This window comes from Neltuma alba, unplaced genomic scaffold (assembly GCF_004799145.2).
Source record: "Neltuma alba isolate B1F8T4 unplaced genomic scaffold, ASM479914v2 tig00013459_pilon, whole genome shotgun sequence".
Taxonomy (NCBI): Eukaryota; Viridiplantae; Streptophyta; class Magnoliopsida; order Fabales; family Fabaceae; genus Neltuma; species Neltuma alba.
In genome coordinates, this window is record NW_021637695.1 from 462,831 (window position 1) to 479,025 (window position 16,195).

At 36.0% G+C, this 16,195-nt stretch overlaps 2 protein-coding genes across 7 annotated transcripts; both read right to left on the reverse strand.

The window, feature by feature from the left end:
- Positions 1-1,853: 1,853 nt before the first annotated feature.
- On the reverse strand, positions 1,854-10,715 carry LOC114737465 (eukaryotic translation initiation factor 3 subunit L). Of its 6 annotated transcripts, XR_003739436.1 has the most exons (13): positions 10,214-10,715; positions 9,629-9,960; positions 9,113-9,452; positions 8,367-8,515; positions 8,167-8,260; positions 7,734-7,805; positions 7,605-7,649; positions 7,063-7,230; positions 6,786-6,943; positions 3,268-3,367; positions 3,102-3,182; positions 2,603-2,707; positions 1,854-2,433 (listed from the first exon to the last, which is right to left on the reverse strand). XR_003739436.1 is itself a non-coding variant. In XM_028925391.1 (8 exons), exons 1-7 carry the CDS (start codon positions 10,580-10,582, stop codon positions 7,605-7,607), a joined length of 1,401 nt encoding a protein of 466 aa, XP_028781224.1. In that variant the 5' UTR covers positions 10,583-10,715; the 3' UTR covers positions 7,267-7,531; positions 7,560-7,604. The 6 variants fall into 6 exon arrangements, 2 of the variants coding, with proteins under 2 accessions (XP_028781224.1, XP_028781223.1); XR_003739435.1 differs by lacking the exon at positions 7,063-7,230; XR_003739434.1 differs by lacking the exon at positions 7,063-7,230 and having other exon boundaries at positions 2,603-3,182; positions 7,503-7,649.
- A 1,555-nt stretch (positions 10,716-12,270) lies between these two features.
- LOC114737466 (uncharacterized) lies at positions 12,271-15,635 on the reverse strand. The gene is made up of 3 exons (XM_028925392.1): positions 15,254-15,635; positions 13,633-13,713; positions 12,271-12,986 (listed from the first exon to the last, which is right to left on the reverse strand). The coding sequence occupies exons 1-3, from the start codon at positions 15,633-15,635 to the stop codon at positions 12,571-12,573; spliced, it is 879 nt and encodes a 292-aa protein (XP_028781225.1). The 3' UTR covers positions 12,271-12,570.
- Positions 15,636-16,195: the final 560 nt, after the last annotated feature.

Sequence of the window (16,195 nt, forward strand, 5' to 3'; positions counted from 1 at the left end):
AATTTTTTCTAAATTACCCTTATAGATACTCCCTCAACTATAATCAAGTAAAAGAGAAAGAGGAAGTATTAAGAAAGATGATTATGGTATTTTAGAAAAAAATGTCACATTTCTTATAATTAACTAACTTACCTAACTTTCTTAATCTAATCAAATTAGTTAAATGGGTCTTATAATAAGGACTGGAAGAGTATGTTTTAATTCTATTTATCAATAATCTTATATTTTAATAAGACGTCATCTTAGAAAACCTTTCGAAAGAAAGTGTACCAGTTATTAGGAGTTTTGTTTTTCTTTTTGTAGAAGATCACTCTTATTTGCAATGATTATTAACAAATAACAAAAGTGAAGAGTAATTATTACTTCATGCGAGTTTATATCTATTAAAATATGTTTTTGCAAATGACTAATTATATATTTCTATTTTAAGGATGAAAAGTGTTGAAGGATTGAAGATTTTTTTCCATGATAATGAGAATGAACATATGTAAGAAAAACTACAATTTTATTTATAGAGATGTGTTTCAAAATTGGTACACATCAAGCTAATCGAAAATACTGCATTTAAAACACAAGTCCCTGTATTTAGAACAACTAATACTGTGTATAAAAAGGTCTTTCGAAATTTGCATACATGAGTTTGTTCTTTTGTTTAGTCTGTGTGATTCTTATATGTACTACTTTTTATAATCTTTTCTTTTCTTTTATGTTCCATTGAATTGAATCATTTCTTGCTGGTAAAAATTGGAAAATTGTAAGGAAGAATTGCTATAAAGTTTTAATTAACATAATTATTAAGAAGTTTTAATAATAATAGAATATCTTATAATAACAAATTTTAGAACAGTGCATAACAATTTCTTATTTGTTTTAAAACCTTTTTGTAGTTTTTTTTTTCTTGGCTTCTTGGTAATTCTCTCAAATTATTATAAGATTGTTGTTGATTGATATTTGATGCTTTAATCTAAGTCACTATAATGTATACATCCCGTGCATTGTGCAGGAGAGTAAATGCTAGTTAAATATAACATCTCAATTCACCCTGTCTCTCATTTTTTTTAAAGTAGTCCTTATAATAATGGTAATTCTAGTTAATACACTTGATTAATAAGGATATTTTAAGAAAACAAACACATATTTATTATAAATATCTAACTTAACTGTTTTTTTAATCTATTCAAATTCGTTAACTAGCTCTTATTACTAACTCTTATATTAAAGATCGGAGATAATATCTGTGTATTTTTTGGTATACTGTTAATATTTGTACGTGAGTAGATTTATGTCATGACTTATGACAACTCTTGCAATACAAAACTTTATGGAATTTCTATAATTTAGAGTATAAATATAAATTACATTAACGTTTTATGGTTCAAGATTATGCGCTTGCATGCCTTCACTCAATTTTGAGGGTCACCTTTAGCAAACAAATTATTATTAATGATGGGCAATTAGTCCATTTTCTCTATAATTCTTTCCCAATAAATGCTAGTCTAATTTATATGGCACGTGCATATCTTATAACTAGGTGAATTCATATCTAACATTGATACAAGGACTTCGTGAAGAATAATTTGCTAACACTTTTATAAATGCATTTTAAGTCATGAATAGTTACTTGAAACTGATAATTTTTTAGATCCTCGACGGTCTTTCATGACACTGTTGAGACGAAGTTACACGAGGAATTTGGTTATTTTGTTATCTTTACAAGTCAATAATATATGAATTACTGCAGTGTATGCACAGTATAGAAATGAGGAGTTTCATTTATGGATTATAAATAATGTGGCTAGATACAGAATTTATATGATATATTGATGATAAAATATAATATGGGAACTCACGCCTTTCAAATCATAAATTTTAAGCCATGATCTCTCTTTACGTATTGTTCAGATTTTCAACGTTGGGAAACCAATGCAGTAGCAGCAGAATCAAAAAATTGTTACCAAACATGAGCAACACGTGAGCCTCTAAGCCAATGGGAAGCACTCCAATCACATTTGGCACCAAAATTTGCATTTGTCTCACCAACAGCAATGAGACCACGTGGACATCTTTCTCAACATATTCTTGTACAGATAATTTAGGACGCATTCGGTTTATGCTCAATGTCAAGAGTATACAGGCACAACTGTGATCAATTTGGTCTGGCATGTAGTTTAACAACTCAGGACACAATCACAAAGTTATTCTGGTTTGATGGTTTCCTTCACTTTCTTTTCTCTTTCTGGTTCTTTTCTGCCCCAGACCTGGACATCAATGTGAGAGGTAAAGTTAATGTGTTGAGTCCTCGTGTACTGGTGAGCTGCGCAAATCCAGAAAGGAGTCAAGGAAATCAGGTGTTACAGAAGGGCTGCCATGGCCAGACCTCGCGGCTTGAGTACCCAGAGCCAGCAAACTAATAGCCAATGCAATTGCAGCTATCTGCATAATCCCGGGCAACAATCAGATTTAGTTTCTAACAAAAGCTTCGACAATCTCTATTATTTTATTTTTTTGGTTTGGAGTGCTAAATGTCTGTATCACCATTTGAATGAACTAGCCTAGCATCCTAGAAAACAACATTAACTGCTAGAGTTCGAGAAATTATTACCTGAGGTATTAATGATACCAGAAGAATAATGCGACTCATGCACAAGTGGAAGAGGATAAAAGTCCTAAACTCTGAGTATTTCCCGCTAATCCACTCGTTTACTTTCTGCCACAAAACAGGTATATGCAAGAACGCACATATCCATTAGTTAAATGAGACCGGTTATAGTTATGTCCATCTAACAACAATGGGGAGAGCATCAGGCTAACATGTTATCCATTCTTAGAATACTGTGAGACTCTTCCCAAGCTATGCCTTCATATGCCTTTATCTTCTTTGCTCAGTTATTATTAATAACAATAAAAGTTCCATAGAAGAACGTGAAATTCAATCAAGCCTCTCTGATAGGAAATCATTAGCAAGTAGTGACCCAAAAAATGAAAATTAACTAGTTATATTCTGAAGCCTGAATCTTGTATGTATGCTGGGTTTCGCTCGGAAGCCTCAAGCCCATGATTATGCTATGGAAGGTTAACATGACAAATTTGTGAAAGCCTACCGGTACCCAGTCCGTGGAGATGAATATGACGATAACCACAACAATCTCCAGTACAAGAAGAAGACAGACCACCGCAATATACTGAAATTTGTGAAGGATCAAACCAAATTTATAACTGTAAAATTTCTGTGAAAAATAACAGAAAAATGTTCAAAGAAGAGGATACTATCGAAAGCATGCAATCGCTGAAACAGTTAGCGACGACATAACCACTCGCCGTGCCTAAGCAGAGAGCAATTCCTATGACCAGACATATATGTATAAACCTGTTCACCAGAAGCAGAAGCAGAAGCGTCAATTTGTCACAGCTAAGAAGAATCACCCCACCAAAATAGCATGGAAATGAATGGTCTATTTGGAGAGAAATCTTTCATTCTATGATTTAACAGAACTTCAGCTGTTCACTGGTAAAAATGACTCATTTGACAGCAAATAAATCAAGTATCATAAGAGTGATAGAACCAAGTAAAATCAGTACTCGGAGCAGCCGCCTAATTATGTCCAAAACACATAAAAACGCCAGTGAAACCAGGAACATCCAGGTTGGGGTTTGGAACAGTGTTCGATAAACGACTGAAATACAAAAACGAAACTTACAGTGGTGTGGTTGAGAAAGGCAATCCAGCTGTTTTTTCTTGCCATGTTTTCTGAAACCAAAGACAATAGAGAATAATTCCAACCCCGAAGAGCGTTACAATTGAGCATACTACCCTGCTCAATTTCACCCAGAAAAGTCTGTCGCAATTTAACATATCTGGGCTGAGAAACGATCTGTCGCGGGGCAACGACGATCACTTTATCAGAAGCAAAAGCTCGAATTTCTCATTCCTAAAAGCATTGAAAATGTGCGAAACGCTTTTGGTTTCGCTATAATGCATGATTTGGGAATCTACTTGTGTTTGGTATGAAGAGATTTAGCTGTTAATCTCACGAATTTAAATACGCTGAATGGTTTCCACATGGAGCATCGAACGTCGGGGGGCATGAGGAATATTCTCATTTTGGTTGGTTTCCAAGTTGACTGTTAAGTTCGATGATTGCGACAAGGCGAGCCTCATCTAACCACCTTTCAAACATGCTCAGTACTCAGTAGACTTTTCCTTTAAGAATCCGTTTAGGCCTATCCGGTGAGCGAAAAGCCAGTCAAAAGCTTCGCGCAGTCCAAGAAAAAACTTGACAGCGGCCATTGCATAAACGCAGGCAAGTTTAATTCTCCTCTCCAAATGTGTAATTTTTTTAAAAAAAATCTTTTCAAGTTCATTAGGTCCACAATTCCTTAGGACCTTTCAATTTAGTTTAAGGAATAATGTCCAATTTTATATATTGGCGAAGGGACACTAAATATTCAAAAAAATTTTTTTTTTTTGAGGTTAACATCACTTTGAAAGTATTAAAAACGTCGTAATGTCATTCCAACCATTTAAAAAAAAATTAAGTATGACTGTTAGTTTGACTCACATAGCACACTCAGCATAGCCACCTCATCATCCAACTACCTCTCATCATTCAGGTCACTTTCTCTCCCCCCCCCCCAAAAAAAAAATCAACTCCGTCTTCTCCTTCTACAGATGTGGCCTTCTCTGCCTTTCCTCTTCCACAGTTCCACTCCAAAGCCCTCTTTTTCTCCGGCGACCCCTCCACCACCATCATATTTGATCGATATGGAAACAAATACCAAGTTTTCACATCAGATCCAATATTTCTTGGGCATGACAAACAGAAGCAATAAAAACTAAAAAGGGGAGGGAAAAAAAACGCATTCAAAACAATCGCAGAAAAGGGAAAAAATTTAACACAAAAGATTCCAATAATATCCATGTCAAACTACAAAGACGATATTTTCCTCAACCAAAATCGTTAGATTAAAGAAGCACCCTTTTTGAACTGACAGTGATGCCGAAAGATGGGTCAAGTTTAGCAGCTATAGCGGCATAAACAGATTCCTTGGTCAGATAACGACCGTTAAGCAAGGTGGTGTGGCCTCGTTGTGATTTAGACTGGGAGAACACCTCACTCACATGGCGACTATAGCGGCTTGTCGGCGCTATTGTGGAGGTGGGTTTCAGAGTAGGATAGGGAGGGCAGTGAAGGAGGAGAGGGAGGCCTTGATCTGGACCGGGCAAACGTCACCCACGCACCCTGTCTTGCTTTTTAACAATCAAGAGACCAAGGGGAGGCGTCGTTCTTCAGCTCAACAGAGATGATAGTGAAGGAGTAAAGGAACACGACCTGGATTGGGAGAACAACTCACGTTGTCACGCAGTGTTTTGCAGTAGAGGGGTCGCGCAGGAGCAAAGGCAAGGAGCTTGGACGGATGAGGGAAAGAGCCACATCGACAGGAGGGCCCGGGATCCGGGAATGGGGTCCTCTTCATGGCTGTGCGTTGCCTTTGGGGCGGGGGATCGAAGGAGATGAGGGGATTTTTTTTTTATAATTAAACTGTCAGATAGGCGCCACATGTAGCTTCCCTAGCCAAGAGCAATTGCCACATCTAGACACTGTCCTGCCCCCATGCCAAATCATCTGGCAGTCATGTTATAGTCAACTTTTTGAGGTGTTAATATGAGATGACATTGCTATATTTTATATTATCTTGTGGTTGAAATAGAACCTAATTATTATTAATTTAATTCTAACTTTAAATATAAAATTTATTTTTTATATTTATTAACTTTTTAAAATTATTCTTATGAATCTCTCCCAACCATAACCAAATAAAAAAAAAAGATATTAAGAAAGATGATTATAATATTTTAAAAAAAATATATCATATTTCTTATAATTAACTAACTTACCTAACTTTCTTAATCTAATTAAATTAGTTAAATAAATTCTATATTAAGGATCGGAAAAGTACTTCTTTTCAAATACCCATAGGTATAAGCAGAAACTTTCTGGGTAAAATTGGACATTATTCTTTAATTTAAAGATATTACATGCTACTCTATCTTTATTCACAAGTCACTTATATTTTAAACCTACAAATCAAAAAATACATTAAATTAATAATGTTTTTCACACTTATTTAAAAAAAAGGAATGAAATTAAAAAAAATCATTAATTATTCTATAAATAACTTATATATAGGAACATAACGATACTATGAAAACTTCAGAAGTATTGAACACCAATGTAGGTTACAAAAATTTACAGACACAACCTCTACCCCATTATATATATATATATATATATATATAGAGAGAGAGAGAGAGAGAGAGAGAGACGACTTTAATTGAAAAGATGCTGGGATCACTTAAAAGTGTCAAGCATATCAGATTGCTCAGCTGTTAACACTGTCAGGTCGAAATCCGGTTTCTCCGTTCAGATTTTTTTTTTTTTGGGGGTGCCTAATGAATTATAGCCATTGATAATGATAAAAAGATTTATAATTATGATAAAATGAAGGGCTAAAACACATCCAACCCTCTAAATATTTTTCAAATATATCTAGTATTTTAAAATATTTTATAATAAATCTAGTATTTTTGAAACATTTTTTTAAATATATCCAACTTAGTACTGCATGCATCTAAAAATATTTTAAGATTTTAAAAAATATTTTATGATGCTGAGTATGCTAAAAAATACTTTAAAACACTGAATATACCTGAAAAAAAACATTTTGAGTGCTAAATATACCTTAACTCTAAAATGAATTATTTAGTCCGTTGAAAAATAACTCACCTATCCATTCGGCCCTGAACATATTAAACACCTGAGGAGTGAGCACAATTGCTCGAGAACTTTTCTAATCCCGTACGGGGGATTTGACTATCAGGCATCAGGTATAAACCGCAACCCACACAGCCATTAGCCCGTAAGCTTCCAAGTTTTCACCAAATCTAAAAACATAAATGACATTACATTATTCATCATTAATGAATAATATAGTTCATTATATATTTTATATTTACATTGATATCGATATTTGATAAAGAAGAGTAATTTAAGCAAATCTCACAATATCGAGTGAACCGATCCCACAAAAACAGAAAAAAGAATCTTATGTGCCCAAGCAATGCAGCTTTAGATTAAAATGACTCTCCAAAAGCTCCAAATCATAAGTCAACCAGCCATGTAAGTTCTCATTAAATTAATCAACAAGTCTATAAAATGGCTGCGATTTTACCTGAAGGAATCATTCTGATTAGAACAAAATCTGGGGGGCTAAATTAAAAAGATTATTTATGATCAAATTGAAAAACAACGTTCTTTCTGTAAATAAATCATGCACTTAGGTGGTGTTATGAATCATGAGCATAAACACTGGCAGTGCATTTGAAGGATTATATACTTCATCAGTTCATCCCTTCTAGAAACAATAAGAATTTTATGTTACTTCCTAAATAAAATCAGGCGGGGAAAACAGCGTTACAGGGAAAAGCTAACTAAATCCTCTACGTCAAAAAGACGAACAACTCCAGACTAACCATCTATAAAGCAAATAGAAAGGAGAACGAATCAATCAGGAAAACAAGTCATTGGAATAGAACAAAACGCAACTTAGTCAAGTTTTATATCGTCCATCTCATTGATAACCCCCTCAAGCTGCGAACAGGAACAAACAAAATGATCAAGAGAGATTCGAATAAACAGAGTATACAGATTGCTGTGCAGGAATAAGCAGCATACCTTGACAATCTGCCGCAAGAAATAATCACTATATCGCTTGGGTAACTTGGGCTCTACAACATGAATATAGTCCTGCAGCAAATGACCGTCAGTCACTCCAAGTTTGCAAAACCATTCAAGAAGAAAATGGCAACATGCTCAATTCGAAAGTCTAACTTTCACATAGTAGCAAGGCTAATATAAACTTCCGCCAACATCTTTATTCAAGTTCATTATCATGCATAAATCGATAAAAAGCATCAAGCTAGTTAAAACAAGAAAATTAGAAAAGATATCAAAACTGACACTCAGTTATGAGCAGTTTAGGGGGCTTGACGATTAATTTAACAAGAACATAAAAGCAATTAGCTAGCTGGAATATGCATTATTTGAAATATAAAGCCCCCTTAAAAGACAAAGTAAACATGACAGAAGAAAAATTCAATAAGCTTACGTCATCAATGTAGAAATCTATATCAGCATTAGATACAATTTTCTTGTCACTATCAACGGCATGCGTCTTATGCTTGTACGTCAACAAAATTGACCTGTCAAACACCACAATAAACTCAGATCAAATATCTCATTCACAAAATTATCTACAAAAAACAAAACATGTTGGGGGAATGTTCATAAAAAGGGAGGCGTTCTAACCTTAAAGTGGCTTCATCCACTTCCATGTAACTTGCTAATTTCGCTAGAGAGATTGATGAATACACTTTCAAAAAAGTCCGGACACCTGATAACAATTGTTGCTGCTTCACTTCATAAAGGAACAATTTCAACTGAAGTCTATAGGCATCCTGCCATACCATCCAACAATTTACCACAAAAAACATAGATGAAATGAGGAAGCAGAGTAAATGTCCAAACCATTATGTTTGAAGTTAAGCAATTATGCCAGAAGAGTCTCAACTAGCCAGCCAGCGTTTAGCCAAAATAAAAAGGGTAGATAAACGTCTACCAAATCATTCCATAAATATATATTATATAAGATGATGGAGATCAATATGGACAGATGTTTCAATAAAAGAATGAAGATCTTGAAAAATAAAACCAAATACCCCCCAGCAACATAAATGCAAGAGAAATAGGCACAGAACTTTGTCAAATTCCCTTAATTATGGTCAAACAGCTGCACCACCAAGAATTTTTCAATAATTCCCTTCTATTTATTATTTTCTCATTTTTTCCCTTTTTGGCAAGGTGGAAAATAGACATTTATAACTATCCCAGGTTTATTTTCCCTTCAAGATAGAGACAGGGAAGTGCATGGTTCACCCATTCTACCGTGGAGGGCAAAGGAGAACAATGACTTCAAATTCCATACTTGATATATCTTGGTGCTGAACACTTAAATGCTATACTTTTGTAGTGGCAAGATGGAACAAAAGTGGTACCTGGTTGTAATTTACTAGAGGCTCCTCAAAACTAGGTGCTGAAGGGGTAATGAACTTGGGACAAGCATATGAGAAGAGCTCATCATAGATAGCAAATGCCTCATCATCATATCTTTGCATTCTAATCATTTTTTCACCGTACTTTTCCCGTAACTGAGAGCTCACTGTTTCATCAACCAACTGGTTTTGCGGGCAGAGTGAAAGGCAGATTGCCAGCAAGGCATACATTTGCTCATTCTTCTTTAGTATTTGCTCATACTGTGGAGATTTCTGATGATATTGCTTTGTCTTGTAGATGTACAAGAGAATTTTGTTAAATTCATAAATTGCTTCCACATATCTGTAGAAAAGATTACACATTAGGCTATATAAACAGTTGAAAAAGTACTATAATACAAGAACAAGAAAACAGCAATATATTCTGATTTCTGAATTATGTGACACCGAGCTCTACTATCAAAAATACTGAAAATATTAAGCTACACCAAAGTTTGAAAAGGCTATTGAGCATCTCACCTCCGCAACATAAGATTGGCAAAACCATAATGATAGATGGTGGCAATGTGGCTTCCAATAACACTGGTGTAAACTCCTTGTTGACTAATATCAACAGGAAGGAGGCACTTTAGACCAGTTTGATAATCTCCCAAAAGACAATGAACTCGCAGTAGAGCAATCATGCTGAAATACCCCAAAACCTTCAAGACATTACTTCCTCCGTCGTAGCTATACCCATCAGTAGCCGTAAACTGTTCTAGGCCTTCCTTCTCACGCTCAAGAATTTGAGTGATCGAAGACTTCTCAACAAGGGCTTGCAAGAAGTTGAGAAGGCCATACACGTTCCAAGCCTTTGAAATGGAATTATAACATTCAGCTTATAACGTGAAAAGAAACAAACCCTACAGCTAGACACACAGAGCATGCATCTTAAATAACCCGAATTGATTATTCTTTGAGTTTAAACCAAATGGATAGTTACTTTCATCAAAACCAGAAAAAAGAGCTTTCGTCATCTGCCTATCTGATACTTTCCTCTTGCCCACAAATAACAAGCCAAGAAATCACCATAGAAAAACTACACTCAGCCACTTGAAAAACTACCTGATCATACTGCTTCAAGATCGCAATTTCATGTTCGGTTTTATTCTTCATCTTTGCTCTGTACTGACAGAAGCTCTGAAACTGGTACACAAACTCATCCACCATGTCCCACAACCATTGGTTGGGTAGCTGCATATTGACAACACCATGCAACACAACCTGAAAAAGGCTACAATAATTGTCCCAGGAATCTATCCTCTGCTTGAGAGTTGGAGTGAGCCTAGCGTAGAGGTGACGAAACCACATCTCACGGTATAGGAGGCAGAAGACATGGTCATTGTCGACGTAGATAGAGACGGCGTCGACAGAGGGCCAGGGAGTGTCCTTGAAGAGACGCTCCGAGAGGGTCTGGAAGGAGTTCTCGTACATCTGGTGAATCTCGTACACATTCTTCTCTCGGATGTGACGGTAGAGGTGAACAACGAATGACTTCACAGAGTCGGGTACGAAGTTCGGATCATATCCAATGTCCTGAGATTGTGAAGGTGGCAGCTGGCGGTGGTCGTCGTAGCCGGCACGTGAATCTTCGTACTCATTGGCAGTCATGGTTGCTAAAATGTAAGGACTGCAGCCTCCAGAGCGCCGGTGAGTAGTGACGACGAGGGAGCCGTCTGCGCTGCTGTGATAATCTGTTTAGGGTTCACCGTAATCCGATTGACGATCCGATTAAGCTAAACTCGGGTCGGGATCTCTTTTTGGGCTTAACAATTGACGAGGCCTATTTAGATGCATAATCCATCCAGAGTGCCGGGTTATGTCAATGTGAATAGCCCTGCGGCTTTATTTGCGCATAAAGAAGTTCCTCAGATTACTGTAGTTTGAACGTAAAATTCGATCGTACTATGGCCGAAAGTTTTGAATTCGAGTCCGTATAAAATTGGATGATCCTCTCCAGAGTAGGGGATTCTTTTTATTACTGATCCTATACTTAGGACTATTACCTACTTTAGCTCACACTGAACCACTTCCATCCTATGTAGTATATGCACAATGCTGCACAAACACACAATTTGAAAGGAAAAAAAATTGAGAATAAATCCCCCATTAAAAAATTAATTGACAAATGGGATCTGAAGATTTTGTACAACTTAACTTCTATTGTGTGTAACTTAACTTCTTTTGTGTGTAATTTATCTTTTTTTATGCAATAATCTTCTTTTGTATGATGTGCAACTCAATTTCTCTTTATGCAAATGAAATTCTCTTATATACAAGTCATTTTCTTTATATGCAAACTAATCCCTTATATCTAAATAATGTTTTGTGAAAACCATATTCTTTTTATGCAACTTAGCTTCTTTTGTGTACAACTAATCTTCTTTATACAATCAATCATCTTAAGGACCATTTGCTAATTAAAATTGTAATGAAGGATTTATCTCTAATTTTCTCCCAAAAAAAAAACAGAGCCCTTTTAGGTAAATCCTTATAAACTTTATACTACCTCCAGTCCTACTTATAAGAACCAGTTGACTAATTTAAAAAAATTAAGAAAAGAAGTTAAGTTAGTTATTTGTAATAAATAAGTTTTGTCTTTCCTAAAATATCCTTACTAATCAAGTATATTGGCTAAAACTATAATTATTAGAAGGACTATCTTGAAAAAAAATTGAGTAAATGTAAGAGACAAAATGGATTGGGGTCTTATATTTAGGACCAACATAAAAGTCAAACGGAGTCTTATATTAAGAACCGGAGGTAGTATTATCTACATTGAAATATATGAATATGTAGAATAGATACAATGTATGAACATATGAAATATATAATTTCATATGTTAATATGAGGGAATAAAATTTATTTTCAAAATATTAAAAAGATAATCAGGAATGTTGAGATTAAAAAAGAATATTATTTTTTTAAACATAATTAAAGAATTGTTGGAACGTCATGAAAAACATGATCTTGCAGTAAGAGCCCTTAAGCGTATAAATTTGGAAAAAGAAATAGCTGTCCATTGTCCATGCCATCCTCGCCTAGAGAGTTTCAACGTTATTCTGGTGCATTATCCCTCTTAAAATCCAAGAATCAACCACACGACATTCAGAATGTTGGATGGGATAAAAAGCCACAACTTGATTGTCTGGCATGCGCAAAAGTAAACATGGATGGAAAAGATCAGGGAAAAAGTTGGTTAAATACACTCCCTTGACTACATAACATAAACCCGAAGCAAGAGTCAGATCATTCACAAGTTAACCGCTCGGAAATTACTCTGATTCCCTAACAACATATTAATCTACAGCTCTAACAACAAAAAATTCCATCTTTACTCTTAATTAGCAACTGTTTGTGTCAGTTCGAGTTACATTAGGTACCCCTCACGAAGCACAGTTCCTTGCTACCACTGAATTTGTCAGAGTCGCCCCCCATTCAAATTGGTATGAGCACGAGGTGCCTCGTTGTAATTGTCAGGTTCGTCTTCGTCATCAGAGGATAGAAGGGATGATCCCATCCACGCTTTAAAACCTTCATGAACACGCCTTTCAACATCTGGTGTGACCTCCGCGGGATTCGCTTCCAGCATTTCTAGCCCGAGATTTCTACCACTGAAGTCTCCCTCATCAAGAATCACGGCTGCCTTTCTCCTTAGGAAGAAGGCAGTACCACCGTATAGAATAACCAATCCCCATGACGAAACTTCATAACACCAAAACAGGGGTACAGAGCAGTTGCTCACAAATGTCAGCAGGCTTGATCCAAGAAACAATGCAAGAAGACCAAAAACGATAGCAAATATGAGATTCAAGATAGATAGGCAGCGAACACCTCCTGTAGGTTGTCCAAACAAAGCACAGGTCAATGCATATGTTGATAGGATCCAAGATAGATAGACAGAGAGAACTAAGAAGGAAAAGTTTTTATTAAAACACGAAATCAGAATCTAATGAATTGGAAATCTTCATCACAATATGAACAAGAATCTTAAAACTCATACAGCTAATAAAGCCTAAGGAGAATCTTCACTCAAAAAAACAAATACTAATTTTATTTCCAAATGATTTCTTCACGCTGTGAAGCCCAATATTTATGGACAGAAAAATAACTACTAAAAAGACCCCCATTAACCCATAACTTAAAGGAGAATAACTATCTGAAAAGTACATAAATAAAATTACTGACAGAGTCCGCCAGTACCACGACCCACTTCTCCTAAACGTGAGGACCACTCAACAAAAAAGAAAAATAAGCTAAATCTTATTATTTAAAGAACGTATCTAAGATAACTTAATATTTAGTTCTGATATTTTTCTTACCCCCCCCCCAGTCCACATCGCCATTATCCCACAATAATCAGTACTCTAACGTTAAGCAAAAGATAATTAGTGATGCCACAATATTGCAAAGAGAACCACACTCATGGCATGATCTTTAACTGTAGGCTTCTTATCATAAGCTGATGAAGAAAAGAGCATACCTCTTCTTGAAGCACAGTAGTTATTTTCAACCACCTTCAAGCATCCATGCCTAGCTGGAGCAGAATAAGCGACGGCAATGCCTGCAAGATAATTATCATGTGAAAAATCAAATCATCTGGCATAACTAAAAAGATGTTTTGCCATATGGTACCAAAATTTAAAAGGAAAAAAAAAACATAAAAAGATGTTCACCATTATTATGAAAAGACCCCGGGTCGGAAGTAGTAGATCAAAAGTTATTTCAACCCCAAAAAAAGACCCAAAAAAAATCTTGCTCAATAGGATAGAATGAAACCATGAAACTACACCTTGAAGTTGAACAGCCAAAAGTTTACAAACAAAGCTCCACTGAATATTATTACATTACCAAAGAACAGGTGTTTTATTGAAAAGGTTATAACGTACATCTAAAAACAAATTTTGAGTAATAATAATAACAGATAATAAAGAGCATTCTCCTGAAAGCTGCAACCAAAAACAGGACATCAAAAAAAGGGGGGGAAAATCAACATCACAAATGCAGGCATAATTGTACGGAAAGGAGTCACTCTGCAAATTGAGCGTTTATATGTAATTTCAAATCATAACAAAAGTGACTAGAAGAAAAGCAAAAACCTAAGCTCCAGAAATAAAATAAACCTCAGCAAAATTGTGAGCGACTGAGCGTGACCACTACAGACCCGCATTATTTAGCAGAACTTTTAAAATAGCTCCTAATGCATTCCAGAATATTCTTAATTTCCAACAAGAAGTTCAGAGTCTTCTCTTGAAACTACCAGTAAGCATTACTCCGACTAATTCTTAAGGTGATGCCGCTAGCATAGCTCTTGGAATCACAGATATGAACAGCTATGTAGGTGGTTTGGCTCTGTTTAGAGTTTAAAAGGAGATAACCCTGGTAGACTGACTCAACTTCGATGAACCACCGGTACAGTTGTTGTAGGCTAAGAATCCAACAGTTCTGCTTGAGAGATTAATATACACACATGGAATAGAAACCCCTCCATCCTGATTCTCATATTAGAAATCCATCAATCAGTGCAAAATAGTAAGATGTAGAAAGCTTTTTGAAAATTCACTGGTCAATCAAACTCTGATAATCCTCCAGAGCAGATTAAAAAGCCTTGCAAATTTTCATAGCTATTTTCTATCACTGATATCAAACATATTTCAAATTAATTTTTTCAGCTTTTTGTTCCTAAAAAGTTTAGCACGGAAGAAAAGAGACTATTCCTTTATTACCCTAAAAAGATTTCAGATTGATGGCAAGTGATAGGTCCTTCCACTAAAAAACCAATCCCTGCCCTATTGTGTAATTCTTCCAACGATGTTGCCAACTGTTTCCTCCTTGTTCACAAGAAATATCCAGCAGCCGCTCCATAAATTATTTATTTATAAGAAGTTCTCCATTGTGAGTTCCTAAATACTCCCAAACATGCTGCTAAACATGCTATCCTCTCCACTATAATTATAGATGCCTTACTATTAAATTCGGAAGCAATTCGTGACTGACGAAAGATGGTCTCCATAAAAAACGCGGCGTATCAATTCTTATGTTGCTCCCTTTTCACATAAATCAGACAGAAGTAAAATAAAGCAAATTTTAAAATAATTCCTTACCAGCAATGAGATACACAACCGATACCAAGAAGATGATCATGGAAGGAATGAACACAACCATCCAGAAATAATCCGCAATCTCTTGATCCGTCAAATAAAAGGCGGCGCCCGGAAACAGATCGGAATCCGATCCACCCTTCATACCCATCGGTATCGGCTGAAGCCTCCGATCAGAGCAGAACGGTCTCCTCCCTTCATTGCTTGGAAACATAATATTCAAACTGATAATCGTGCATGCTATGATTGCAAGCCAAATGACAACAATAAAAGCCGTCATTAAAGGTCTCTGAAGCTTGCCCCATGCTTTTTCTTCTTCTCTGAGGCTCTCGTACTCGCGCTTAGGCATAAAAGCCTGGCGGAGCGCGTCGCCGATGATCGCCATCGGATTGAGATGCAGAGAGTCCCTGCTCAGTGAAATTCGGACTCAAAAATCAACTCGATGATAATTGGTTGTCAGCGAATCGCGTTGGGTTGACATGTTACAGGAAATATAGCCACAAAGTTTAGAGTTGAACTCCAGGTTTCTAAAATTCATCCATGAAGCCTTTTCCAAACCCTAAAATGTGCAAGTGCCAAATGGAACTCCAGTTATCGACGGGTTGGAAGATCAATTCAAAAGAAGGATTCGGATTTCGGAGGGAAGTCTGGAACTTGATTCTTTAACGCTTACAGGAACTCTAATTGACAATTACAATTACAATTGCGGGTAGGGGTTTAATCATGGAATCACATCGAGGAAGTGCAAAATCCAGAAAGCAGTTTTATTTTAGCCCAGCGGGAAGTCGGCAACCAGGAGAGTGAAGAGAATAGGTATAGCACAACATCAATACGACGCTGGCCTGTTGCTTTCGAAATTTGGTATGCCAGTAAGAAGCAATACTGCAAAAGAGTAAAACAAGCAAATATTTAATCAAAAATAAAAACAAGCAAATATCACCAGTT